Here is a 26839-nt window from a genome sequence, read left to right as displayed (position 1 = left end):
CATCATTAGCCAATTATCATTATCTATGTTTTACGGACTAGATTAGACTTGATCTCACTAATAAAATGGAAATTTACGTATTTTGGTCTTGTTGATCTAACATATTTCCGAGAACGAAGAAAAATCTTGTTTCCGCTCCAATGATAATGAGAATCACTAAAATGTAAAATAAATCGATGGTTACGATGGTTCATTCCAAAGATCCAAAACATTATGAGTCTCCCTAACCTTACTAAGTTAGTATTATTAAGGGTCTTTGGGCTCATCTTTTGACATCTAAAACACATGATCCGATGCTTCACAATTGTAGAGGATGAAATTCTATGAATTTAAAAAAAAAAAAAAAGAAGTTATTTTTCATCGTTGAATTTCATTTTTTAAGTTTGGGAGTTATGTGAAAATTCGATAACCATCCATTTGACCAAAACGACTCTTAGCAAGGTTCAAAATCTTACTACATTTGTAGGGAAAGGGTTTCACAAACATTATCCAACATTAAAATTCCCAACACAAGCTCTAGGCTCATCAATGGTGTAGATCATGGGAGTATAGCCCAATAGGGTTGGTAATATCTTGTTTTTTTTTATTTTTTTCCAGGTTTGGTTTGGGTACACGCACTTGACGCGTTTGCTCACAGCCAACCAAGTTGGACATGTAGTACGAATGACATCAGCAACAGTGACTTTCTCTCTCTTACCCGGTGCCCACATATTTATTTTTGGAAGATTTATGGGGGTGAATCAGACTAGCACGCCTAAAATAGTAAGATTTCAAATCTTGCTAAGGGTTATTGGGCCCACATGAATCATTAAATTAACAATCCAAACTACCTTCTTATAGATTTCATGTAAAAACTCAGATTCAAAATAAAACATTTGAAAAAAAAAACCCTTATTGAACTTGATCGATGGTGTTGAAATGAATGACTACCGATCTCTCAAATTTAAAACGAAAATTTAATACTGAAAATTAACTTTTTTTTTTTTTTTTTTTTAAAAGTACTTAAAATTTTGTCCTTTCTAACACTGGGCCATTAGAACATGATTTTTTATGCGACAAATTGATACGATTAAAATTCACTCTAAAATGTGTTAAGTGACAAATTAATATCATAAATTTGAATTTTATTACATGGATACGACTAACAAACTTAATAAAGTGAGATTTAGTGGGTAACAAACTTTATAAGGTTAGATTCTTTAGGAGTTGTTAGAACTCTAAGATAATTTTTGTAATAAAAATGCAATAATTAGATTTGTCCAATAAATCTCTCTTATAATAAAAATGATTTATTGGGCTCACATTGATTATGGAGTCTTTTAGATTTCATGAAAATATTTATATTAAAAAATATTATTTTTTGAGTTTGATTGAAAGTATTGAAAATAGACGGTTAATGAACATCTAAATTTAAAAATAAAATTCAATGGTAAAAAATATATTTTTGAAATCATGCAAGGATGACACAGAATTTACTGTGATTCTCACAATTGTGACATGGATATATATAATTGTAGATAATTTTTACTTGTATCACGAGAAAACACATCTATAGTTATGTGTTTATCCCAAGACAGACTTGTGAGAATCGCAGTAGATACTTTGTGTCGGTTTTTTTTTTTTATTTTATTAAGGACAGGAGAGAAAAAATGACGTCAGGGGAAAAACTGCGTCATATGGTCAAGATTGTATTTATTGTCTCGCAACTGATTGGTTCTAACTTTGAGCTCTAAATGGCAATAAAGATTTTCTTCTTTCTCTCTCTTCCATTCTCGTCATCTCCATTAACGTTACATACTACCATACAAAGTACAATCAAATCTCTCTCTTTGGCTGTCTGTTATACTAGGAAACGTGTCGCCAAGATTATACTCACCTACTTCCAAGATTCTTCTTTTCTCTGCTCTATCTCTGTATCTCTGCCACCTGTTCGTCTCAATTCCTCTATGAAAATGCCACTCTGAGTTCTTCAAATACTCCTCCAAAACGCTCCCCAAAGGCGTTTTGGACGAGTTTGTTTTTGTTTTCGTTTTCATTTCTATTTCCATTTCCATTGGGACGAAATATACTGTTTTAATGGCTTTGAAGAATGTTCTCAGTTGGTGTTCAGGTGTTCCTCAGTTGGGTTGGGGAGATTTATACTCTAGGCGTTCTGGGATTTCTTTTAATTGGAGAAAAGAAGTTGGAGGAGTTTGTAAATGGGAATCTTATGGTGTTTTGAGGCTTCAACGACCGATAATGTGCATTGAAGACGAGAACCAGTTGGCGCCCAAGGTTGAAGTGGAGAAGATTGATGATCAGAAGGAGAATTTCAAATCTGAGGAATTTCAGAAAGATTTTAGCTCTCTTCCAAGTGGGTGATGTTATTTGACTTTGTTTCTTTTATTGTTATTTTAGTTTCTACTAATATTGATTTTAATCTTAATTAGGAGTGTTTTTATTTCTAATCCACTCTGCTTTGTATTGGCTGTTTCATGCTTCTATGTTAACAGATTTAGTCTACTCTTTATATCAATAGATTACAAACTGCTTGGAGGGTTTTATGAATTTTTATAATTTTATTGATTGTCAATGTTGTTGTTTGTATATTAGTAGATTTCTAAAGCTAATTCTATATACTGTTTTTTGTTTATGTATTAAAAGATTTACTACAGCCATCTTGTGTTAATTCGTGTGTGTTGTCAAATCCGCTCTCATTACCTCAATCCACGTCCTTTTTGGTCTTTCTTCCACATTTTTAGAGCCTTATGTAACTCAATATATGTTGTTTGTAAAAGGTGGTCATCCATTGATTGGAGGAAGGAGATGTGAGTTCAAAATATACTCTCATATGACATTAGAGAACATCAAGAATGCGGAATAAAATCAATATAAGTTTAGAATCTCTAATATTATTCTATCGTTGAATCCAATTCATCTCAAGAAAAATTATTAATGCTGGTTTAATCAAGGAATAGAGCGTACCTTGTGCCATTGCTTTTGGAGAAGAGGATCAAGACTCACCTACTCTCTCTCCGAGACAGCTAGGGTTCTGTAAGTGTTGGATTGAAAAACATACCTCCATAGGGGTGCCATCCCATACCTTTACAGATTAGAGAAAAGGGTCTAGAAACCCCCAATAGTAAGTTTTCTAATTGTCGATGTCTCTTAGTAAAATTGTATGCAGAATTACCCCTACAATCCTAATTGGGTTGGACTCTCTAATATTGGCTCTTTTTAGGAATCCTGAAATCCACTTTCCAAAAACATAATCAAAAGGTGGAGGCAAATGCCACCCAAAAACAAAAATGTGGGTCTAACACAAGATTCATTCAACATACCCCATAATTTTGGGACAAGGCTCTAATGATGATAATTGGTTAGAAACCTTAGGACATTCTACGTTGTTAAACTAAAATTAACTCAATTTTTGACTTTTAATTAATGTAAATTTACTATAATGTTAATACATACAAATATAGCTTACATAATTGGGTTTTCTTCCTAATAGTATTTTCCACTCCTTCATTGAGAAGGCAAGCAAAGTGGGAGTTAATCACTCTTTTTTGGTGGAGGCTGTTAGGATACGTTATTTTAGGCTATGTTATTTAGTAGTTTAGGAGTCTAGATGCTAATTAGGTATTTTCTTAATTAGAATTCTTTCTATTTTACTAATTTTGGAATTCTTATTAAATTAAGAGTCTAATATTTGTACGTTGGAGTCAAAATCCTTCCTTTATATATATTGGAGGATGTAATACGTTTTTGGCAAGCAATCAATAAAAATAAATTAATTAATTTAGAGGAAAATCCCCTTGAAGTGGATGAAAATTGTCTATAGGATCTAGGATCCTATCATCTGGTATCAAAGCAAAAAATCTTCGTACCAAAGATGGTGACTATTAAGGAGCTGAGTGAAAGAATCGACTCGTTTGAGCCTCGATTTGATCAAATAAACATTGATATTCACGAGTTGAAAGAAGGGATGCAAATAATTCAAGCAACCTTGGAGCGTTTGGTTGCAGATCTACCGCCAGTTTGAGAAGCGTTAAATGCTCCTGCTAATGTACAACAAAGAGTACAAAATCAACAAGGCAGCATAACAATACAAGATCGTTCGATTCGTATCAATTTTCCAAGATTTGACAGAGATGATTCGGAAGACTAGATTTTTCGAGTTGAACAATATCAACAATTGAACGGCTTGCCCAATGAATAGAAGGTTTCCTTGGCCTCAATTCACCTAACCGGAGACACTATAGCATAGTATCGTTGGATGACTCGTTCAATTGGGTTAATGTCATGCACCCAATTCACTCGGGCCCTATGTTCTTGGTTTGGTTCTCGGGAGTTTGCGGATCCAGGTGTGGCGTTATCTAAACTCAAACAAACTGATACTGTTTGTGAATTTCAAGGCCTATTTGAAAAGCTTGCGAATCAGGTTACTGATTTACTAAAATCATTTTTAATTAGTTGTTTTGTCTCGGGCTTACGTGACGACATACGTACTGGAGTTCAGTTATTTAGGCCTTGTTCACTAACCGAAGCATTCGACTTGGCTATTTGCCAAAAATAAACGATTAAGATAACCCAAGATTTTTCATTGTGCTATGCAACACCTTTTGAGCCAAAGGCACCTTTCGGGCTTCCTCTTATTAATCGACTTTCTCTGATAGAGCAAGCGGAGCGGCGATCGAAAGGTCTTTGTTTCAATTGCGACGAACTTTTCAAATTGGGATATCGTTTCAAAAAACCTCAACTACTCCTTTTGGAGACCGATGCAGACATGTTAAAGGACGAAGTTGCTTTTGAAAAAATTTCGACTTGAAGACAAGTCGTTTTGACAGGGGCATGGATGTTAGGATCCGTTATTTTAGGCTATGTTATTTAGTAGTTTAAAAGTCTAGATGCCAATTAGGTATTTTATTATTTTAGGATTCTTTCTATTTTACTAATTTAGGAAGTCTTATTAAATTAGGAGTCTAATATTTGTACGTTGGAGTCAAAATCCTTCCTTTATATCTATTGGAGGATGTAATAAGTTTTTGGCAAGCAATCAATAAAAATAAATTAATTAATTTGGAGGAAGATCCTCCTTGAAGTCGATCAAATTTGTCTATAGGATCTAAGATCCTATTAGAAGCAATTTGGTATGATCATCACCATTCATAATCTTCTTGCTGGCGACAATAATGGCTTATTGTTGTTTCTCTATGTGCAAACATGAGCTATTCTTTTCTTCTAGGGATATGCAAAGTGCAAACAATTGTGTGCTAAGCATGATTTTAAATTCCTTGAAATTTTTCTAAAATTGGGAAGATTTCGCTTTCAGGCATCACCAAAAATAAAAATGTAACAAATTCTTAAATTTTGTGTCCACTCCTCAAAACTAGTAAAGAGAGAATATCAAGGATACCTATTCATTAATGAAAGGCATAATGAAGATTTTCTTATCTTTTGGGAGAATATAAAGAAAGAAAGAGATGATATTTTATTTCTATTACTAAAGGACATTAATTTGTATTGTTTCCAACAATGTGTATTGTTGCAATTAAAAATAAATCATGGAAAATTTAATGTACTTTCTTTGGAAGTCAAACTTCCTTGAAGTAGATTTGATTATCTCGATAAAGCATGACAACATGGAGTACAAAGACTCAATATGAGGAGACTCATACTCTTGGGACTTGTTGTTGGCACGTTGGCTTGGATGTAAACTCGTCACGTGCTTGGTGAAGATTCGGCTTTGGCACAGTATCAACGCCCCTCATTCAAAGTGTATGCTAAGTCTTTTACCCCTCACCAGAAGGAAACATCAAATCTTCATACTAGGCTTTGTTGTGGCCATTATCCATTCAAAGCCCAACAACTTCGCCAATTTACAAAGGACTCATACAAAAGAATATATACAAGGACTCGACACACGTATTTACATTGACACATGGGGATCAAGACTCTCAGTATATGACCATGATACCACAGCTCGTGCTGTGTCCCATGACTCAAGCATGACCCGATTTGGTTTGGTGTGGTCTACTTGCACACATGTGTGTGGCTACAATGGTTCTACGAGTACTACAACTTACCCATAGGAGAGAAGAGCAATCTTATATAAACCGCATGAGCATCTTTTATTTGTTCCATATGGAACTAAAGATATAACACAAAACAACAAACACAAGAAATTACCAACTAAGCCTTTCTATCAAATAAGAGATTTAAAAATCAACCAAAAACAAAGATATCGAAACCAAACTATATAAAATTAAAATGAACCCATAGACTAATGAGTTGGATCTCTAACCCATCTAAAAGTGGGTCCCACTCATCGCATGAAACAAGATTTATTGTTGATGACTTTTAAAAATCTCTATTAGGACATACTTGTTATTTAAGTTTCTGTTTTCCAAATCTTTACCCAACATTTGATTTTTTATTTTTTTTCAAAGTTTTGAATTTCCTTCAATTTTGGCTTGGACCAATATCTAGGTCAATATTGCACTTTAAAACCTTGGAAATCTATTGATGGTTATGAAAAACCACTCAATTCCTCTTTTACTATTATCTTATTTGAATAAAGATATCTTAATTTTGTAAGCAAAACTGAAGTTTTACTTATTGTTTGTCTTACCAACTGTGAAACTAGTAAATATAATTTTATAGTTGCCTAACCGATGCTTACGATTGAGGCACTAAGGATTCCTTATTGGTTGTTTGTTGCGTGGCATTTTTCTCTTTTTTTTTTTTTTCTTTTCTTCTCTTCTTTTATTTCTTTGTTGTTGCTCACATGCAACATAATTGGATAATTTAGAAATAAAATCAAATAAAAAAAATAATTTATACAAAGAAAGTTATTGACTTGATTTGATTTATAAATGAATTTTATAGTAATAGTATTATGCAAAGAAAATTATTAAAATATAAATTTAGTATATATATATATATATATATATATATATATATATTGGCAATAAATATAAAACTTTTGTAATACAGGAACTTTTAATTATTCATACATAAGATATTTATTTCCTGCTAAAATATTATTGTTGATGTAGGGGATTGAAGTTTGAAATTGATTGTGAATTTGAAACTAAAAATTTGGAAATATATGATGGCTACCATAACTTTTTTAATCTTCAATACTAATTATTTACATCAGTAAACGAGTCAGTTTCCACAGATCACAAACCGTGTCGTGGTTTATATATATTTTTATAATTTTATTGATTGTCAATTTTGCCTCTTATGTATTAGTAGATTTACAAAGCTAATTCTATCGAATGTTGATTTTGTCGTTTATGTATTATTACCAGTTTTAGATACCTCATTTTTCAACCCCAAAATTTTGGGACATGGCTCTTATCATCAAAATTCGAAACCTCATCCCAAAAATTTCTGGTTAGCTGGAAAATCACATTTCTCCACTCATTTCTATTTAAATCCACCTTCAATTAATTTATATGTGTTCTCATATCCTCTCGCCCTACCTCAATTCATGTCCTTTTTATTATTCCTCTTACACGTGTAGAACCTTATGTAAGTAATTATGCGTTGTTGGTTAAAGGCCATGCATTGAATGGAGGAACATGATTCATGCAATTGACTCCAAATTTTTGGGACAAGGCTATAATGATGATGATGCCAGATTAGGATGCACATAGAACATAGCTGAAGTTAACTCAATTTTAGACTTTTAATTAATGTTGTACTGAAGTTAGTTTCGTTAATAATTTCAAATATAGTTTACGGGATTTGGTTTTCTTCCTACTATACACTTTTCCCCACTTCTTCAATGAGAAGGCATAGCAAAGCAGGAGTTGGTCGCTCCTTTTTTGGTTGAAGTAATATGGTATGATCAACTCTGTTCATAATCTTCTTGTTGGTGACAATAAAGGCTCATTTGGTGCTTTTCTATGTGCAAACATGAGCTATTCCCTTTTTTTGGAAGCAATATGCTATGATCATCACATTCATAATCTTCTTGCTGGTGACAAAAGTGGTTTATATGCAAAGTGCAAACAAGTCTGCTGTAAGCATGATTTTAAATTCCTTTAAATTTTCTAAAATTGGGAAGATTTTGATTTCAAGCATCACCAAAATAAAATTGTAACAAATTTGTGCCCACTACTGGAAACTACTAAGGAGAGATTATAAAGGGCACCTATCCGGTAATAATGCACAATTAATATTTTCTTATCTTTTGAGACTACATAGAGAAAGAGATGAGATTTTATTTCTATTACTGAAGGGTATTAATTTTGACATATTAGTCATTTATGATTTTATATTATATTTCAACACTTCACCAAAATTTTGAATTTACTTCAATTTTTTACTTGGACAGAGATCTTGGTCAATATTGCACTTTATAACCTTGGAAATCTGTTGATTATTCTGAAAAACCACTCAACCCCTCTTTTATTATTGTATTATTTGAATAAAGCTACGTCTTGTGAGGTAATAATGAAAATTTTCTTAATGTTATGACTCTTACTAATTAGGAAACTAGTAAATATAATTTAAAACATTAAGAAAATTTTGGTTGTTTGTGGCATGGAACTTTTGGTTACCTGCTCTATGGAGAAAGATTTTAGTTTGGGCTAAGTAATTTATCTCCATTATCTCTACCAATCCTTTTAGAGGATCATCACTTGAAAGACATTGTAGATGGTTCTGGTTTACAAATCTTCAATCAATGGGCGGCTTGTTGTGTGTAACTGCGTGTATTTGATTATTGTTCATGTTTCTTGGAGACAACTCATTGAAAATTCCAAAAACTTTTATGAACAAGTTCAGGTGGAAGATGATTGAAAAAAAAAAAAAAAAGTACTCCTCAAGGTTAAAGATTGGGGTGCATCCATGGTCTAGCTTGAGTTGTCCCGAGATGTAGATTCAGTTTCACTTCTTGTGATTTAACAACACTAAATCATGGATTCTAACAGATATACCTGTTATCATGAATTGCAGGACCATTATCTGCAACTAATGTTTCTGTTTTTCCTAGCGACAGTTCAAATATTCGTGTAGCATATCAGGTATAATGCTTCTTATCAGTTCATGAACCTATATGATATATTTCTTGGTTTTTATTCTTATAGTTCTTTAATCAATAATTCAGGGGATACCGGGCGCATACAGTGAGGTAGCCGCCCTCAAAGCATTTCCTCAGTGTGAGGCTGTTCCTTGCGATAAGTTTGAAGCTGCATTCAAGGTTCAATTAGGTGTTATTATATATAGTTTGTAATTATATAAATATACCCATATTTGCTACCTTTATATTGTTGATTTCTTTTTTTCCAGGCTGTCGAATTGTGCCTGGCCGATAAAGCAGTTCTTCCCATTGAGAATTCCTTAGAAGGAAGTATCCTTCAAAATTATGATTTACTCTTTCATCATAGTCTGCACATTGTGGGTGAGGTAAAGTTGGCAGTTGATCACTGCCTTCTAGGACTACCAGGTGTAAGAAAGGAGGATCTGAAGCGTGTTTTAAGCCATCCCCAGGCAAGTTCTTTGTCCCCTCCTCCCTCTCTCTCTCTTGAAATAGGACACCTGGCACAATTGGGTGAGCTATGAACAGGACCAGTTCTGTTCACATTGTTGAGTTGTATATTTTCCTCCACTCTAGTATGTGGCATACCCTAGTTAGGCCCCGTGACCTTCTTATATTCATAGTTCTCCCTCTCCAACAGATTGGTCTTTTGGAGTAGTTGGTTGGTTAACATTGGGGTTACAGCCTGAGCCTGCCATTGGATAGTGAGGCATGAATGCCTTCACTTTCCATTTGTTTGAACAGACCTTGGGGTACAAGTTCTTAAATTTGAAGTTTCTAGTCCTCAAAATTTTAAATTGTTGTCTTACAAGTTGAAAAGTGCTTGCTTGCAGGCACTTGCACAATGTGAGCTCACTCTAAGCAAGTTAGGTGTTGTCAAAGAAAGTATGGATGATACCACTGGGGCTGCTCAGGTGATCTTTAGACATCTCTTCTTTACCTTTTTTCGTTATACCGAATCCTCACTAGAGAATATTCTTACTTTAACTCTGGAAAACTATGGACCAGTTTATAGCCTCTAACAAACTAAGGGATACTGGAGCCATTGCAAGTGCTCGAGCTGCATTATCATATGGACTAAACATACTTGCAGAAAGAATCCAGGTGGTTGTTTTTTTTCTTTTTCATTTTTCCTTCTTTTGGCTCTCTCGAGTCCATTAATTTCTTCATATATATTTTTGACAAATGTATGCTGGTGCTAGCAACATAGACTTTGGTTGATATAGACACCATAGACCTACATATTTCTCAGTGATTCAAATGCAGATTGTTCATTTGATGGGATACCTCATATCTTCTTTTTTATCCAAATATTTATACCACAGTGGTGTTGGCATAACGGAGGTTGGGGTGCTGGGCACCATCTTTATGCCTCACTGATTCATCAATATACAAGCGTGATTCAATGGGCTTCACTTATTTATGGACTTATTTCCTGATCGCATTTTTTTATAGCCATCCAAGTTTTCATTCTTTCTCAGAGGGTTAACATTACTTGATTGTACGACTTTTGGAATATGGTTCATCCTACAATCTCTCCCCTGCACATTACATGTTTTGATTAATGAATAAATAAGCAATGGACGCAATCCACGATGCCTAGCCGCACTAACCCATATTATTATATGCTAATATATCATCATCATTGATCGAAACCTTGTCCCAAAGATTTGGGGTCTGCTAAGTGTATGCTAGTATATGATTATGAAAAATATGTTGTCAAATCATATGCAGAGAATATAATAAATGGCTAATTCTATAACACAACAAAGAAGATTTATGAGAAGTGTGGGCATGTGTTGTACACTTGCACGTATATTGGTAACATCTCTTGGACGTCACCTTTTTTTTTTTTCACACAGATTGAAGTCTCCTCATCACATAGATGAAGAATCACGAACTTAGTTTTCATTATTCACATAAATAGTTCTACTTTGCTTGCTTTACTTACACATAATATACCGGTCAGGATGACTCCAACAATATTACCCGCTTTCTAATACTTGCAAGGGAACCAATAATTCCAAGAACTGACAGGCCTTTCAAAGTAAGGGTTATTTTTTCTTCTAAGTTTGTTCATTTATATTTATAGTCAAAGAATCAGAGAAGAACTTGTATTTCTTTCTAGACAAGCATTGTCTTCACTCTGGTAGAAGGCCCTGGGGTACTCTGCAGAGCGCTGTCTATCTTTGCTCTAAGGGACATTAATTTGACTAAGGTAACTCCTAAGTACAGTTTAGTTTAATTATTTTATCCTTTTTGACTGAAAGCTTCAGACACTAATTTCTTCTTTGTATGCAAGCCTAGATAGAATGCCGGCCTCAGACAAAGCAGCATATGTCGAGGATTGTTGATGATAACAACGGGAGTTTCAAGTCAGTATCATAGAATTTATAACATTGGAGTTGAACTAAACATTAATTGTTGCTTACTGCAAAACTTTCAATTATTCAAATATAAAATATTATGCTTGTACTTTTACATTTGTTAAGAAAACGGTTCTTCCTGAATTTTAGAATATACAGCTTTCTGATTAAGACGAGATTCTTCTATGTCCTTTAAGTGACTAATTTCTGATGGCAGGCTTTTTGAATCCATTTTCTATATCGATTTTGAAGCATCCATGGCAGAAGTTCGTGCGCAAAACGTTTTGGAACATTTGCAGGTCTGTGCTTTCGTTTACATGGCATATGCTTACGTATAACTTTCTTATTGTGTTTTTGTTCCATGATCACATCAAAATCCTTATCTAACAAGACACTAAAATGATTGCGTTGTCATCAAAGCCTTATCCAAAAAAATTGGGTTCCTCTCTATATGCCATTACCAAAGTTGCACTACATGTACGCCGTCTTGGTCCTACTTACTCTGAATCCCATGGATGCAAAGTGGTGTATATTCTAGTTTTGCGGTAATTACCTCTGTAGTCTCATCATCTCATGCCACCATGTGGACTCAAAGCTGATCCCTAATAAGTAAACTAGTTGTAACTAAGAATTTTTTTTGTTTTCAAACAATTTGATCTGCACTAGTCACAACTGTCTTGAACATATCTTTAATTATGTTGATAGAGTCTCTTGGGATTCATTTCTTTAACAATGCCCACCAAATTAACTCTCTACTTACTTGGGCTTTCTAACTTAATATAACCCATGTGGATATTCCTCTCATTCTCTCCATTTTTCTCCTTCATTAACTCTTTGTTGAATGCTCTAATTCCACCATTATCCTTAGGTTTCCTTCTTTACTTTTGCAAACCTATTTCTCACCTATGCAAACTTCGATCGGTACCATTCCTTGAAAGTAAATATTTTTAAGTATGCCATTTGCCTAATAATCTGCTCCAAATGATCATAACACCTTTCTTATTTACTTAGTATGAAAAATGAGTGCTACTAACGCCACACCAATCATGTGAGATTCTCTGGTGATCTACATAGGAATTGGTGTGGCATTAGTAAAAGAGGGTTACTATAGCTTTCCGATTGTGTTTTTTTCTGGTCATGACACCTTTCTCCGTTCTGTGTAGGAATTTGCAAGCTTTCTTCGTGTCCTTGGTTCCTATCCTGTGGATACAACTATATAGAAGGCCTTCCTTGGAGGCAGTTTTCTTATATCTTTTTAAGTTTCCTGAACTCATAAAACGAAAAACAATTCATTCTTCTCTTCCATGCATATTAGATTATGCTCGTGCTAGCTGTGGAGAGTTTGTTGGGAATTGTTTTCAAAGTATTTTGTGATACTCTGATTGTGTTATAGTGTTGGAACTTGTAGGCTTAATTTATATAGGTTACTTGTTGGTGGGTTATCTCTTTTCAAAATTTACAACATTTTCTTTGCAGATGTGAAGGATTGGGATCTTAATGCTATATATTATGCTTAGCTTAACAGCTTTTTATCAAGCAGCAACTGTGTTTTTTAAGGCTACTCTTATGATTTTCTTACATGAAATATACTTGGGTGAGCTAAAAAAGAAAAAAAAAAAAAAAAAACATTCCATTTTAATTATATATTCTTCATGTTTGCTTAATCTCTGTCAAGCTTTAAGTGAATAGTAGATGTTTTTTTTTTTTTTTTTTAACCAACAAAGAAAAATGCTCAAGGCTCTTAACATGAAATTCTATGTTTGGTAACACTTCCGAAGTCTGAAAATTAGAAATCAGACTTCAGATGCTTCATCCAACGTCTTCCTATTATTGGTTCAAAATTTCTAAATTTCGATTCTAAAGTCTAAAATTTAGAACAAAACAAACAGAAATAAAACTTCTGTATTTTAAAGGTGGATCACCTTCATTCAGACTTTAGAAGTGTTATCAAACACACTAAGTGAGAGCATGAGAGAACGATATGATTTCTCCCACTTTTAAAAAATTAGTGTTGATTTGCGTCAACAATACTGACCCTTCTCTCCTCTCATTATAATACTAAAGATAATAGTGAAAAAGTTTCATAGGGAGTGAGAGTGATATGGCCGAGGAGGTAGGATCAATGTGAAATTATTTTGGATAATTTGTCTAACAATGTGTTATGTGCCTAATTGTAGGGATAGGAGTAGCGTAGTTTAGAGTACTTATGGTGTATAGAATATATTCCTTGTAAATGGTAGAATAGTTAAAATAAGTTGAGTGTCTGAGATCATAATCTTGCATCATGGGAGAAGTTGAGTTGTGTATAGTTTAGAGTAGTTGGTGTAGGAGTGGGAAAATGGGTCAATGAGTAATTTTATTTTCTCTTATATTTAAATTTATTTGAATCTTAATGAAAATATGAAGTAATTATTATTAAAAATCCTAGGATTCTGGAGATTCATCATTTCAAAGTGGTGGTTTAGGAGGCTCGATCTTCTTCAAACGAGATCTTTCTCTATCTTTTTCTCTCTTTTTGGCAAGATGATCACAAGTTAGAAATATATGTCTCTGCAAATATATTGTTCATCATCTTCCTTGTATTCATAAGTTTGTTTATTCTTTTGTAACATTATACTAACAAGATAGTCGGAGGAACGTTGACCGACCTCACATCAGGGCCCTTACTTCTTACCCTCACTTCATCTATCATTCAAGAGCCTTGAAATAGTGGAGAAGATCCAAACCATTGTCAATAAGAAGAAAAAACTGAGAGAGTGGAATAAAATTCAACAAAAAAATGATCCAAATAATTTATCATCAACGATGAAAAAAAAATCAATCTAAGAAGAAAGGAGGAAGTCATAAGTCAGTAAGAGAAGACAAGGGATTAACGAACCAAACAAGGAGACAGAAGAATGTAGTTCAAAGCCAAGTCTTTTGATGTAGGGAGGCATTTGACCTAAAACCGGTCAAGGAAGAGGAGTCAAGTTGTCGTCAGAAGAGAAACTCCAATCGCTCCTAGTTCAAGCTGGAAGTAAATCAAGACTCAACAGGAAGAGAAAGGTGAAGATCAAGGGCGGAAGTCAAAACCATCAACCAAAAAGGTTGGTCATGGCGCAAGAAGAGGCACCTTAGGCCATCAATCGAAGTGAACGGAAACCTTCTGCCCGAGGTGTGGAAGGCCAAAAGACTTTTGAGAAAGTTTGAAGACAGTAGACAGAAGGCCTTGGGAAGAAGAATTCAAAAACGAAAATCTTATCAAAACAGCCTGAAACCGAGCTCTTCCACCTCTTCCACCTCTTCATTCACATTCGACTAAGAAAACATTAGAGGGGCAGAAGGATGTCAAAGTTTGACTATTTAAAGAAAAATATCGAAAAGTCAAGATCGACCTCATCATTTGAGAGCTACATACATCTCGAGGAGTGGAAAGCCTAAAAACCTCTCCACAATTAATAAATAAGTAACAAAATACTCATAATTTTGGAGATTTAGTCGAACATGTGATCCTAGTGTCCATTTCTCCATAATAATATGTGTATTATGGAGATGTTTCAAAAAGAGGGTTCAATTCAACCGTCAAAAAGGTCACGCTGGATGATAAAATGTCATTGAGACATTTTAAAGGATCATTGTCTGTTTCTCCATAATAATATGTGTATTATGGAGATATTTCAAAAATATCTATCTAGTCTCGGCCTCGATTCAACCTTCCAAAAGGTCAGGGCTCGATAGTAAAATGTCGTTGAGACCCTTTTAAGGACCGAAGGAACGAGCTTCGACCTTTTGCTAAGGGTGGATGTCGTTGTCAGAAATTTGAGTTAATTAATTCTTTTATATTAGAAAAATTCCCTCACATATTATATACACTTTAGACACACAAAAAATAAAAATTAAAATGGACTTTATATCTTTCCACAACAAAATACTCTTCTTTTATAAAAATGTTATTTCATAATTTCTATATTTTACCAAGGGTGGATACTGTTGACTGAAATCTATTTTCTAAAAAAAAAATCCTTAAATTTGCATTGATTCGTTCTTTAAAAATACAAAAGATGCAAGTCCCTCTCCTTTCCCAATTAAACATATCATTTTATTGCCACACCAACTTTTAATTAGAACAGTCGAAGATGTGTGTTAATTCTTGATTGAAGTTATATGAATTGGGGTGTTCTGAGTGACAGTTGTTGTGGCAATAGAAGCACTATTCATTAGATCACTTCCACTATTTTATTGGATGCTCAATTGGTCAATATTTTAGAAAAAAATTGTACGTGATTTATGTATATTTTTTGTAGTTATTTTAAACAAAGAAGTCACGTTATCTTCTTGCTTTAATTTTCAGCTTTTTATGAAATAAAAAATAAAAAATTATCAAGAAAAATAAGAGAGAACCAAGCAAATGCCATTGCATTAGGACACATGGCTGTTCGTGCTTAGTGCACCACATTAAAGAACTTAATTTTAAAAAAAAAAAAAAAATGCTGAAGTAACATTGAAAGTAACATCATTTTGCACATCGCTGACGTGGATGTGTGTAGAATCATAGATGTTTGTTTTAAGATTTATCTTAAAAGTTCATTTAATAAAACTTTCTTTTTTAATCAGTCCTCAACAACCCTCATTCACCACATTTCTTGAATGCTCGACATTCCAATCAAATATTTGACTCCATTTCATCGGAAAAAGATTTAAGGAGGATAAATAAGCCATTTTCAAACTTTTTAAAGACATGTTAAAAAATTAGGATTGTTAAAAAAACTCTTCATTTTTAGACGAAAATTGACCAAGAATTGTTCTTTTAATTTGAAATCATCTAAAAAAGTCATCATCTCTAATTTTTTTTGCCAATTTTTCCTAATATTTTAATAAAAAAATCTCAAAAAAAGAAAAAATGTGAATTTTTCCAACATCAAATTCACTACTTTTTATTGTCAAGTACGATATTTTTAAAAAATTATCAAAAATAAAACATTATGAGCTTGACAATAAAGTGGTGAGACTGACAAAAATAATATTGACCTTGACAATAAATAAAATTTGTAAAGCTCACCTATAATGAGGGACCATAAAGATTTAAAAAAAAATAAAAAAATTTTACCAAATGGATTATTCAAAAACCACCCAACACTTGTGGACCACTTTGAAAGAAATCCCTCCGCTATGATCCTTTTAAGTAATGGTTCAGGATAAGTAAAAGGTGGGATGCCAATAGAAACTCGTTTTTTTTAAAGATTTTTAGTGTTTAAGATGTTATATAGCTTAATCATAATTGTCAACAATTGCTTCAATCGGGTGTTCTAATGTTTTGTAACGTTGAGATTAAGATGAATCCAAGAGCCCACCTTTTCTCCAGCGCCATACCTGTTATCTTCCTTCCCCAGGCCTGAAAATAGCATGCACATCACATACAAAGGACATATAAAGATACCAAACATCACTACAGCTGATACGAAACCCATGAGCCCAAATATCAAGTAACAAAACCTACTATCGGATACTTGACGAGTGCACCCGAATTTACACGCCACCAAAAGAGAACTACATAGTTTGATAAAATCCCACATAGTTGCAGTTCTATGCCGAACAACATCAAGACAGGTATATACAGTCTGATGAGATGGACGCAAAGAAAACTTTATTCCATTTAGTTACGTGTGGAGCAAACTATCACCTATACTATGGTCTGCTTTCCTTGGTCACTATTCCTTCTTCAGCTCGTTCAGGAAATCCTCATTATCAACCAATACCTACAAAGAGACAACAGGAAAAATATAACACGAGCTAAACCACATTCCTAGAGATACGGCAATTGCAGCTGGTTAACAAGGTAAATTAAGATTTGAAAACTTGTAATCCAACGTCATTAAGCTAATGAAATTCAATTCCAAGTGTGATTAGAGAATTAATCAAGTGCGTGATCAAACCAACAGATGTTGACTAAGTTATGTCTAGATCAATAAAATAAACTAGAGAAGAAGAAGACCAGATTAAGATTTTCTATTTCGTGTTTTTTTTTTTTTTTTCTAATAAACTCTATACTCATCCAAAAAGAAAGAAAGGAATTAAAAACACCACATGAAGTTGCATTCTAAACCAGATAAGGGTATGAGATTGATCAGGAGCGTAATCACCAAGTTGGGGTTTGGGAATAAATCAGCAAGGGAAAAATTCAGTAAAATTGGGAAACATTGGGAAAAAAATCAAACAATGTTAGGGCTATGAAATCATTCATACTAGTGGGTGTTCTCATATTATATCATCAAGTTGTATATTAAACTAGAATGCTAAGTCAAGAATTCCCAAGTTGATATCATTTATGCATCCAAAACAGGTAACCACAGATCCACAACATATTCAGGGTTTATACTAATCAAAATACAACGAAGGTCACAATCATTAGTCCGAATTAGGATTCATTAACAGATCAAAAACATTAAATTAATGTCAATTCTCATTTGCATCCTCCTTATTTTACGCATTGTTCACGATTTAATTGCTAGGTTCGTAAAAGTCACTTTTATTCAAAAAAGTCGTGATTAAATCAGTGAAGGAAAAAGTCACTATTTAATCGTGATTTTTTCAATAAGTCAGAGACTTTGGTGACTATGATCAGGAGAAGGCTTCCAATCAATCAAGGATCTTGCAAAGAGAAAGCGGTAAGCAATTCAGTCGAGTTAAAGGTGGCCAGTGGCCTTGAGCATGGAATATATTATAGTCTCTACTGGTCATCAGGTAATTTATCCTCAATTACAGAGTTATCTATAAATAGAATTACACAGCAGTGTGGCCTTCAAAGTAATTCTCCACCATTACAATTACCAACTGGGAAATAATTGCACGGTGGAATAGAATACCATAACGGTACGAGAAGTACAAATTAAAAGAGATTTATTTGCATTGGAAAGACTCACCGTTTTCCAGCCATCTGGATCAAGGAAAGAGGTAATTTTGGTGTTGAGTCCAGGAATTGGACCGGGTTGTCGAGTTATCTTTCCACCCAGCTCTTGTGTAACCAGGTTTACAACCTCAGCACTTTTATATACATCATCAGTACCTATAGCAACCTGGAAATGGAAATTACTTGTGTAAGAGAAAAAAAATTTCTTCTTTGAAATAGGTATTCATGAGTGTTAATTAACTTACTTGAGCGTATGCATTTCCCTTAGTGTATTCAGTCACACCATAGTTATATGTCAACTCCAGAACAGTTGTCTCGTATTCGTCTGCATATCCCATCATCGCTATGGTATACTGTCCGACAGACAAAACAGTGAAGAATGCTTCAATGGCACATGAAAACTAATAATACATCAATTCACAGAGGAAAATAGTTTACCTTGTTTGCAGGGTTGTCGGATTTCCTCAATAGCTTCATCCCCAAGGCCTGCGTGGTGGTAGAGCTAGTTAGTTACAAACATCTAATTTATATGAGAAATATATTTGGAGATATTAATATTTACTCAGATTGAAGCATGAGGCGGGAACACATTTCTGTTACATATTTACAAAATACAAATTAAATATGCATATCCAATCATCACCTCCTGCCTACTGTCAATGACATACTTACCATTTTAACAGTCAAAAGAAGGATTTCAAAATTTATAGTTTGTTAGTACTTGTTATATTACATAACTCACCTTAAGAATTTCTTCATGGGTGTCTCTGTCACCATTGTATATTATTTTAAAAATACTTAATTTCGATATATTTTGATGTTAGACACCAAAATATTTCCATTTCCTCAAGGGCACAAAGCAAAACATTACTAACATATTTCCATTTCTGGGAAACTTATTCTCTATCTTTTATAAAACTATGCATTTTTGCATGCATGATCTACTTCTTGAATTCAAAATTAAAATAAATTTCAAATGTTAAGAATAAACATACGCTTAAGCAAGCCATACCCTTAAAATAAATTTCTATGCGGAATTTAGAAAGGAGGTATTTCTGTCATTGTATAGGAAGAGGGGTATTCTCTCTCTCTCTCTCTCACACACACACACAACCAACCATTCATTTGATGGAGGGGAGGGAGCCCTCCATCTCGCTGTTTTCATTTCACATGACCTTTACCACAGTAATAAAAAATTGAAACACTGATTTTGTTTGCCTCTTAATCCTCGCCAAAGCCTGCCTAGGGCTTTTAACAACCTTGTTCCTTATGTTGTATGACAACTACTTTTGATTTTATCAACTTAAATGACATTATAAGGAAGCTCCTTTAATAGATTCCAAAACTTAAAAAATACATTGTGAACCACAACTAAATCCCATCATTCCCCAAGTTTACAAGAACATTAACTAAATTGTATCAAAATAGAAACTAATCAACGAAAGAATACTTTAGCAGTGCACAAAAATCAGTCAGTCTTTGTATTCAACAGCACACAAATGAAAATACATGTCAGCCAGGGAGAGACAAACAGTATGAAAATTGAGGAAGGAGAAGAGAAAATAAATAAAGGAACCCTTAAACATATTTTAATTATGTGAGCTTGGAAGACCATTACGAGCCACAATCATTAAAAAGTATGGTATGCATTTTTTTCATCGTACAAAATGGGAATCTAATCGTATGAAACTATGAATTCCTATCTCTATATTTGATCAGCACATAAACCCAAAACACAACATGAGATCACATTAAATTACCTTTTCATAGAACTTAATAGCACGATCCAGGTCACCCACACGGAGCATAACTTGACAGAGTGGTTCAGGAGTTGGGCCCCTCTGAATAAGCTCAAAGATGTAGCCATCAGGATCCTTCACGAAGGCAATGACTGTCTTCCCTCCTTTAACTGGACCAGGTTCCCGTGTGATGTTTCCACCCTTGGCCCGAATGTCTTCAACCAGTTTATAAATCTGGGAGTCCATAGATAAGGGGTTAAGTCCCACATCAGACAATCATAACCATATGCGTTTAAATTTATAAATAGAATTATACACACATCTTCGGTTGCAATTGCAAAATGTCCAAAGCCAGTTCCAATGTCATAACTATCCACTCCATAATCTGTGTCAGCAGAAAACAATGAGCAAGTCAAACAATAGCATACCGTGATAGAGAAGACAATAATATAGCAATATTTAATCAAGGGCAGTCTAGGAAGCAGACGGTTAGCATTTTTTCTATCTCCCTCTAAAAAAGAAATCAACATTAAAAAAAATCAGTCCAAATAAATAGCTTCTAGATCATTCGTTTGATGATTGAAGAAAAGTACCACTTTTATTAGTAAGAAAATTTCCATTGCTTTGCATGGGCTGGAGGGCTACCCAATTCGCTAGTATGGTACCAAACCATGAATCGAACTGTGTGGTACAGTTCGCTTTGGGTTCATGAAATGCAGCAAACCAAACGAACTTTATTTTACCTTAATTTTTTTTTTTACATCCCCTTTCACATGTTGATAATATTTGAGATATCCCCCTGAAATTTCAAACTGATAGCATGCCCCTTTGACCTTGGTCTCTATTAATAGACTAATAAAAATGACCGAATACTTCATCTTCAACCTATAAATAAATAAAAAAATTTAAAAATCTACCATCTTTATCTCTTTTTTACCCTACTCATCACTTCAATCTTCAAATGCCCTCATCTCTTTCTACTCCTAGGAATCAAGTTCATTCTTGAGTTGCAAATCACGAACCCAAATTCAAACTGAGCGAACCCACGAATCAGGTAACATAGGGCAGGATTAGTCAAATATCCAATCACCTTGATTGGGTATCTTGATCGCTTAGGTGGGGTCAATCAGAAATTTTACAGTCAACACTGTCATGGATGCAGGTGTGCCGTGTGGTGTAACCAGTGGAATGGATAGACAAGATTTAAACACAAGATATAAGTTTATCGTGAACTATACTGTGAAAAATACTAACAGGAAAATTTATAAATGAAGAAATTTAAATATATTCCCAAAGTAATCTAGAAAGTTAGAAACATACTGTATGTCAACTCTACTACAAAATGAGAGTCTTCAGGACCAAACCCAAGAAAGGCATTCGAGTATTTCTCTTCGGGAATGTCTCTTTTCCTCAACAGCTGCATCCCAAGGCATTCAGTATAAAACCTGATATCACAATAGGTTGTGGTTGAACATCACCCCAATAATTTACATTTTTGAAAGACCAAACTAAAAAAAAACAAAAGACAAAAGGACATACTTAATAGTGCGATCAAGATCGCCAACTCGATAAACAGCATGTAGGAACCTGCGCTTATCTTTCTGTGCCCATTCCAAAAGATGATCACTGGGAACAACTGCTTCAGCTTCAGCCATACTTGATTAAGTTCAATTATCTGTCTTTGATCCAAAATTAAACTAATATCAGCTTCAAAAATTATAATTTTACATTAAATTTGCACCAAAAATCAAGTTTTACAAATCCAGGTAGGTCTTCCCAATTACCTGTCTTTGATCCAAAATTAGATAAATATCAACTTCAAAAATTATGATTTTACATCAAATTTGCACTAAAAATCAAGTTTTTATGAATAGTAATGATTTTCTGATGCCCCCCTCTGACACATGCCCCCTGACATGGCATGTGCTAAAACAATAGATTGTTTCCTCGGGATACAAACTGCACATTTTATGGTGATGTGCAGTTGTGTATCCCAAGGAAAAATATCTATTTCTGGTTCATGCCATGTTGGAGGAGGGAGACAGATAGGGGGGTTGGGTTAATGTCAAGAGTGGTATCAGAAAATACTACTCTTTTACGAATCCAGGTCTTCCTAATTACTAGTCTTTGATCCAAAACTACATAAATATCAACTTCAAAATTATGATTTTACATCAAATTTCCACTAAAAATCAAGTTTTTATGACTCCTAATAAGGGGGTATTCCCATTTACCTGTCCTTTATCCAAAATTACATTAAAAAAATAGGGTCGCGTTCGAAGGCCCTAAAGAGAGCCTTAGAAGTTTCGGAATGGGCGAGGAGGTCATCCTCACCAAAAATCAGCCTATTCCAAAACTTCTAACCCCATTAAAATTGGTTTACAAAAATCGTACGGTCAACTATTCTTCAACTTGTAAACTTATAAAATCAGCCAAACATTGTGCTAAACATTTTTTCAATGTAAGGGTTAGAAGTTTCGGAATGGGCTGAATTTTTGTACGGATGATCTCTATGATGAAGAGATCATCCTCACAAAAAAATCAGCTTATTCCGAAACTTCTAAACCCTATTTTGAAATACGTTTAGCACAATGTTTCGCTCTCTTTAGGGCTTTGGAACGCTTCCCAAAAATATATGATTTTACATCAAATTTCCACACAACAAAATCAAGCTTTTTATAAATCCAGAGAAGGGGATTTTCCCTAAATTGACGATCGGCCCTTGGAAGCCTTAAGGATCGTTTCTAATAACAGATCAGGTGAATGCACAAGATCTCAACCCATAAATCCGACTTTCGGATAAAATCGAACGCGAAATGTAGAGTAAATCTGGACGTTTGAGTCGACTGAGTGGAGTACCGAGTCAACCAAAACTCAGAGTGTTAGGCTTTGATAATTAATGTGAGCCCTACGAGAGAGAGAAAGAGATCCAGATTCCATTAAAAACAGTTCATCCACATTCAAAGATTGCTATCTCTCTCCTGAATCTATCGAGTGAACAAATGGACTTGCATCCTACTCAAACCAAGTCGACTCGATCAAATCACTAACTCCAACATAAACAGGCGAAGAGATCAAACTGATTAAAAACAAAACCCTAATTCTACACAGAAACATACAGAGTGAGAGAGCTTACCAAACCCGGGAAACGGAAGAACATACACCCTACATTATTGGGAACTTTTACACTATATACATAGGCACACAGCACACTCGCTATCTTTTTAATTTTTGGGTAATTGACAGACAAATCCCTGGAGTCTGGTGAATAATTGAGATACCTCTTGAGTTTTCAAACTGATAACGTGACCCTTGACTGTGGTCTTCCAAAATATACTAATAAATTAACCGAAATACCCTCACTTCTTATCTCTTGAAAAAGCCATTGAATCGCCTCACCCGACCCCACCAACAGTCTGTTTGGAAAAGCTTTCCCATGACTATAATCATGCCGAACTCACTCCATTTTTCGAACTTTAGTGTTTGGGGTCAAATAAAACGTTTTTTAGCTGCCAATTCAATCAAAAAAAGTGCCGATTGTCTCGACTATTAATACTTCAACGAGGCTCCGCAAATCACATGAAAGTAGAAAAAATCATCTTTCTTTCTTTCTCTCTCTCTCTTAGAGATAGTTTGGTCGATGTTGGTGGTGGCGGTGATGGAGATCAAACATGGTGGAGGACTGGTTTTGGGGGCTTTTTGTTTTAGAGAATTTGAAGTTGGAAAAGGAGACTGGACTCCATTATACGCCACAGCCACAGCCACATGGTTAGAGACGGTTTGGTTGATGTTGGTGGTGACGGTGATGGAGATCAAACATAGTGGAGAACTGGTTTTGGGGGCTTTTTGTTTTAGAGAATTTGAAGTTGGAAGAGGAGACTGGACTCCATTGTATGCCACAACTACAGCCACATGGTTAGAGACAGTTTGGTCGATGTTAGCGGTGACGCTGATGGATATCAAACATGGTGGAGGACAAGTTTTGAAGACTTTTTGTTTTAGAGAATTTGCAGTTGGAAGAGAAGACTGGACTCCATTGTACGCCACAGCCACAGAACCATGTGGTTAGAAACAAAGTAAAAAGAGAGTTACTATTGACACACCAATTTTTGTTAATGCTACACCAGCTGTAGCAATTCTTTCGTGATTTATATATGAATTGATATGCAATTAGTAAATGTTTGATTGATAGATTTTTTACTTGACATCACAACCGTTGGATTGAGAAGGATCTAACACGATGATTCGGATATTTATCGGATCGGATTGGGTATCAAAAAAATTTTGATTCATTGTTAGGCTCAAGATTTCCATTAAAGGGTGGTTGAGATAAGTGGAGAGATTAAAATTTTTCAAAGATGGGTTCTTGTTTTTTAAGAATTAGTTTAAATCTACAATTTTTTGAAAATCCTTGGGACTATTCACCCATCTCAACCATTTATTTAATGGACATTATCAGAGCACCTTTAAGACTAATAATAATTAAATTATTTTTAAAGAGACTCTACTGTCTTGACAACTTTTACTAACATCACATGTTAACAAGACTCGTGTTTTTATTATCTCAATTTATTTTTTTATTTTTAGATTCTTTTGTTTTAGGTTTAAGATTTTATATGAATCTTTTTTTTTTTTTTTATTGTAAAAGACTATTGAAATTGTTTGAATGATTGCTATAATATTTTATTTTGTTGAAATTGTAATTAGAGGCTAACCTTAATAATAAATAAAGAAAATATGTGAATGGTTGAGAATAAGTAAAAGTTGGGGTGCTAATAGTAACTCTTATTTCTTTTTCTTAGATTCTTTTGTTTAAGTTTAAGATTTTATATGAACATTTTTTTTTTAATTGTAAAAAACTATTGAAATTTTTTGAATGATTACTATAATATTTTATTCTATTGAAATTGTAATTAGAGGCAAACCTTAGTAATAAATAAAGAAAATAGGTGAATGATTGAGAATAAGTAAAAGTTGGGGTGCCAATCGAAACTCTCATTTTTTTTTCCTTAGATTTTTTTATTTAAGCTTAATATTTTATATGAACTTTTTTTTAATTGTAAAAAACTATTGAAATTGTTTGAAAGAGTATTACGATATTTTATTCTGTTAAGATTGTAGTTAGAGGCAAACTTTAGTAATAAATAAAGAAAATAGGTGAATGATTGAAAATAAGTAAAAGTTGGGGTGTCAATAGAAATTTTCATTTTTTTTTCCTTAGATTCTTTTATTTTAGGTTTAAAATTTTATATGAATATTTTTTTTTTAAATATTAAATCCTATGTTTATACCTATTGTTAACATATTTGTACTTATATCAGATAAATAATATCTTTTTTTTAATCTTATTTTTAATTTCATCCAGTAATTTCTAAACAGCGGGTTACTAAACAGTTTAACATCTTAACAACACAATTAGACAGCATGTTACCCAAACAATATACTCAATTCAGCAAGTTACTTCAACAACAACTTTCTCTCAGCTTCAGCAACTTAATTCAGTATCAACAACCTTGCATACAGCTTTTCCAAACAAAACACAAATCCTTCGTCTTTTATTAGGGGTGACAATGGGTCTGGTCATTGTGTTTGTGTCGTATCCAGATAAGAGTATTATGAAAATTTACAAAACTCAAACTCAACCAATTTAATAATTGTGTCAAAAACTTAAATCCAAACTCAACCCATTTATACTTGATCCAACACATATTTCACATGTTTAAAATAATTTTAATCTTAGCATTATTTCATGTTCACATTTTTATCTTTTAATAGTTTTAAAATTAATAAATTTTAAAAAGAGAAAAATACCCTAATTGAATAAATTTTTATTTTGATGATTTCTATGTTTTCAATTTTTAGAGAAATATTAAGGCATTTGAGCTCTGCATCCCCTCCCAATTGCCATATTGGAGAGCCAGAACCTTATAAAGGCACTTCAATGTGTTCTGCATCTAGCTCTTTATCTTGAAATTTTTTGAAGAAAGAAATTTTCAGTAGACAAAAGAAAAGTGTGAACTTCTCTCTAACTTCGGACAATACATAAAGATGACAGTTAAGTAAGATTTTTGATATGGCTGAATTTTGGTTTGAATTAAAAAAATATTAAAAATATTTATAAAGAATGATTTTAAATAGCACGGTTGAAGTGCGTATCCCTTTAAATATACAAAATGGCTCTGTATAACGTAACTCTTAGTCAATATGCCCAATATTTATGGAGAACCCCATTGGAGTTGCTCGTTTAAGGGTGGCAAGGTCTTTATAAAAAAATAAAATACATTTATTAACTATTTTTATAGGTGAAAAATATATGAAATGAAATAAGCAAACTCATTTGATAATTTTAGGAATGACACCTGGGTGGGTTTAGGTAAACTCGACTTTGGCCATAAATATATTTGTTTGTCCCGAATCTGTCCCAACCCTAATTCAAGTCTGATTTTTATCACCCATCCCCATTTCTAATAGTTTTTTAATCCCCACACGTATCCTCGCCTTTTCTAATATTAATAAATAAAAGAACTACGGGTGAAGATTTGAATATAAGATATGGGAATACTTTTCCACACATCTTACAATTTTTTTTTTTAACTTTGATAGGTCGTAAGTACCATTTCATGTGACACGTGTGCAATACTTAATTACCACCTCTCTAATGGAAGTACATAAAGAGATTTGAAGACATATCGAACAAATCCAATCAATCTTATCATCTCAACTAACGCTAGTGATTTGCATATCTTACCACTTACTTAGGTGACACGTACTGATAATAGTTCTAATACATATAATGATGATAAAATGGATTGACGGG

At 33.7% G+C, this 26839-nt stretch overlaps 2 protein-coding genes across 2 annotated transcripts; one reads left to right on the top strand and one right to left on the bottom strand.

The window, feature by feature from the left end:
• Positions 1 to 1652: 1652 nt before the first annotated feature.
• Positions 1653 to 12925, top strand: LOC147391954 (arogenate dehydratase/prephenate dehydratase 1, chloroplastic-like). Its single transcript, XM_086459865.1, has 11 exons — positions 1653 to 2353; positions 8950 to 9017; positions 9101 to 9193; positions 9283 to 9483; positions 9865 to 9945; positions 10040 to 10135; positions 11001 to 11078; positions 11160 to 11249; positions 11339 to 11406; positions 11615 to 11696; positions 12561 to 12925. The coding sequence occupies exons 1-11, from the start codon at positions 2077 to 2079 to the stop codon at positions 12615 to 12617; spliced, it is 1191 nt and encodes a 396-aa protein (XP_086315991.1). The 5' UTR covers positions 1653 to 2076; the 3' UTR covers positions 12618 to 12925.
• Positions 12926 to 16804: 3879 nt separating this feature from the next.
• Positions 16805 to 23477, bottom strand: LOC147391953 (lactoylglutathione lyase GLX1-like). Its single transcript, XM_086458539.1, has 9 exons — positions 23159 to 23477; positions 21562 to 21701; positions 21343 to 21467; positions 20343 to 20407; positions 20044 to 20256; positions 18722 to 18769; positions 18529 to 18636; positions 18297 to 18449; positions 16805 to 17132 (listed from the first exon to the last, which is right to left on the bottom strand). The coding sequence occupies exons 2-9, from the start codon at positions 21675 to 21677 to the stop codon at positions 17085 to 17087; spliced, it is 876 nt and encodes a 291-aa protein (XP_086314665.1). The 5' UTR covers positions 21678 to 21701; positions 23159 to 23477; the 3' UTR covers positions 16805 to 17084.
• Positions 23478 to 26839: the final 3362 nt, after the last annotated feature.

The sequence above is a fragment of the Akebia trifoliata genome, chromosome 11, assembly GCF_017979445.1.
Source record: "Akebia trifoliata isolate Shusen 1 chromosome 11, ASM1797944v1, whole genome shotgun sequence".
Taxonomy (NCBI): domain Eukaryota; kingdom Viridiplantae; phylum Streptophyta; class Magnoliopsida; order Ranunculales; family Lardizabalaceae; genus Akebia; species Akebia trifoliata.
The sequence above is the reverse complement of the archived record's forward strand: the minus strand, read 5'-3'. Positions and strand labels throughout refer to the sequence as shown.

Bases quoted from the DNA above. Each gene is read 5' to 3' on its own strand.
- LOC147391954 (XM_086459865.1), top strand. From the start codon at position 2,077: ATGGCTTTGAAGAATGTTCTCAGTTGGTGTTCAGGTGTTCCTCAGTTG. The intron at 10,136-11,000 runs GTGGTTGTTTTT...TATACCGGTCAG, and splicing joins TACTTGCAGAAAGAATCCAG to GATGACTCCAACAATATTAC. The intron at 11,250-11,338 runs GTAACTCCTAAG...ATGCAAGCCTAG, and splicing joins GGGACATTAATTTGACTAAG to ATAGAATGCCGGCCTCAGAC.
- LOC147391953 (XM_086458539.1), bottom strand. From the start codon at position 21,677: ATGGCTGAAGCTGAAGCAGTTGTTCCCAGTGATCATCTTTTGGAATGG. The intron at 18,770-20,043 runs GTAATTTAATGT...ACCACCACGCAG, and splicing joins CTATTAAGTTCTATGAAAAG to GCCTTGGGGATGAAGCTATT. The intron at 18,637-18,721 runs GTAAACTATTTT...TCTGTCGGACAG, and splicing joins CCGACAACCCTGCAAACAAG to TATACCATAGCGATGATGGG.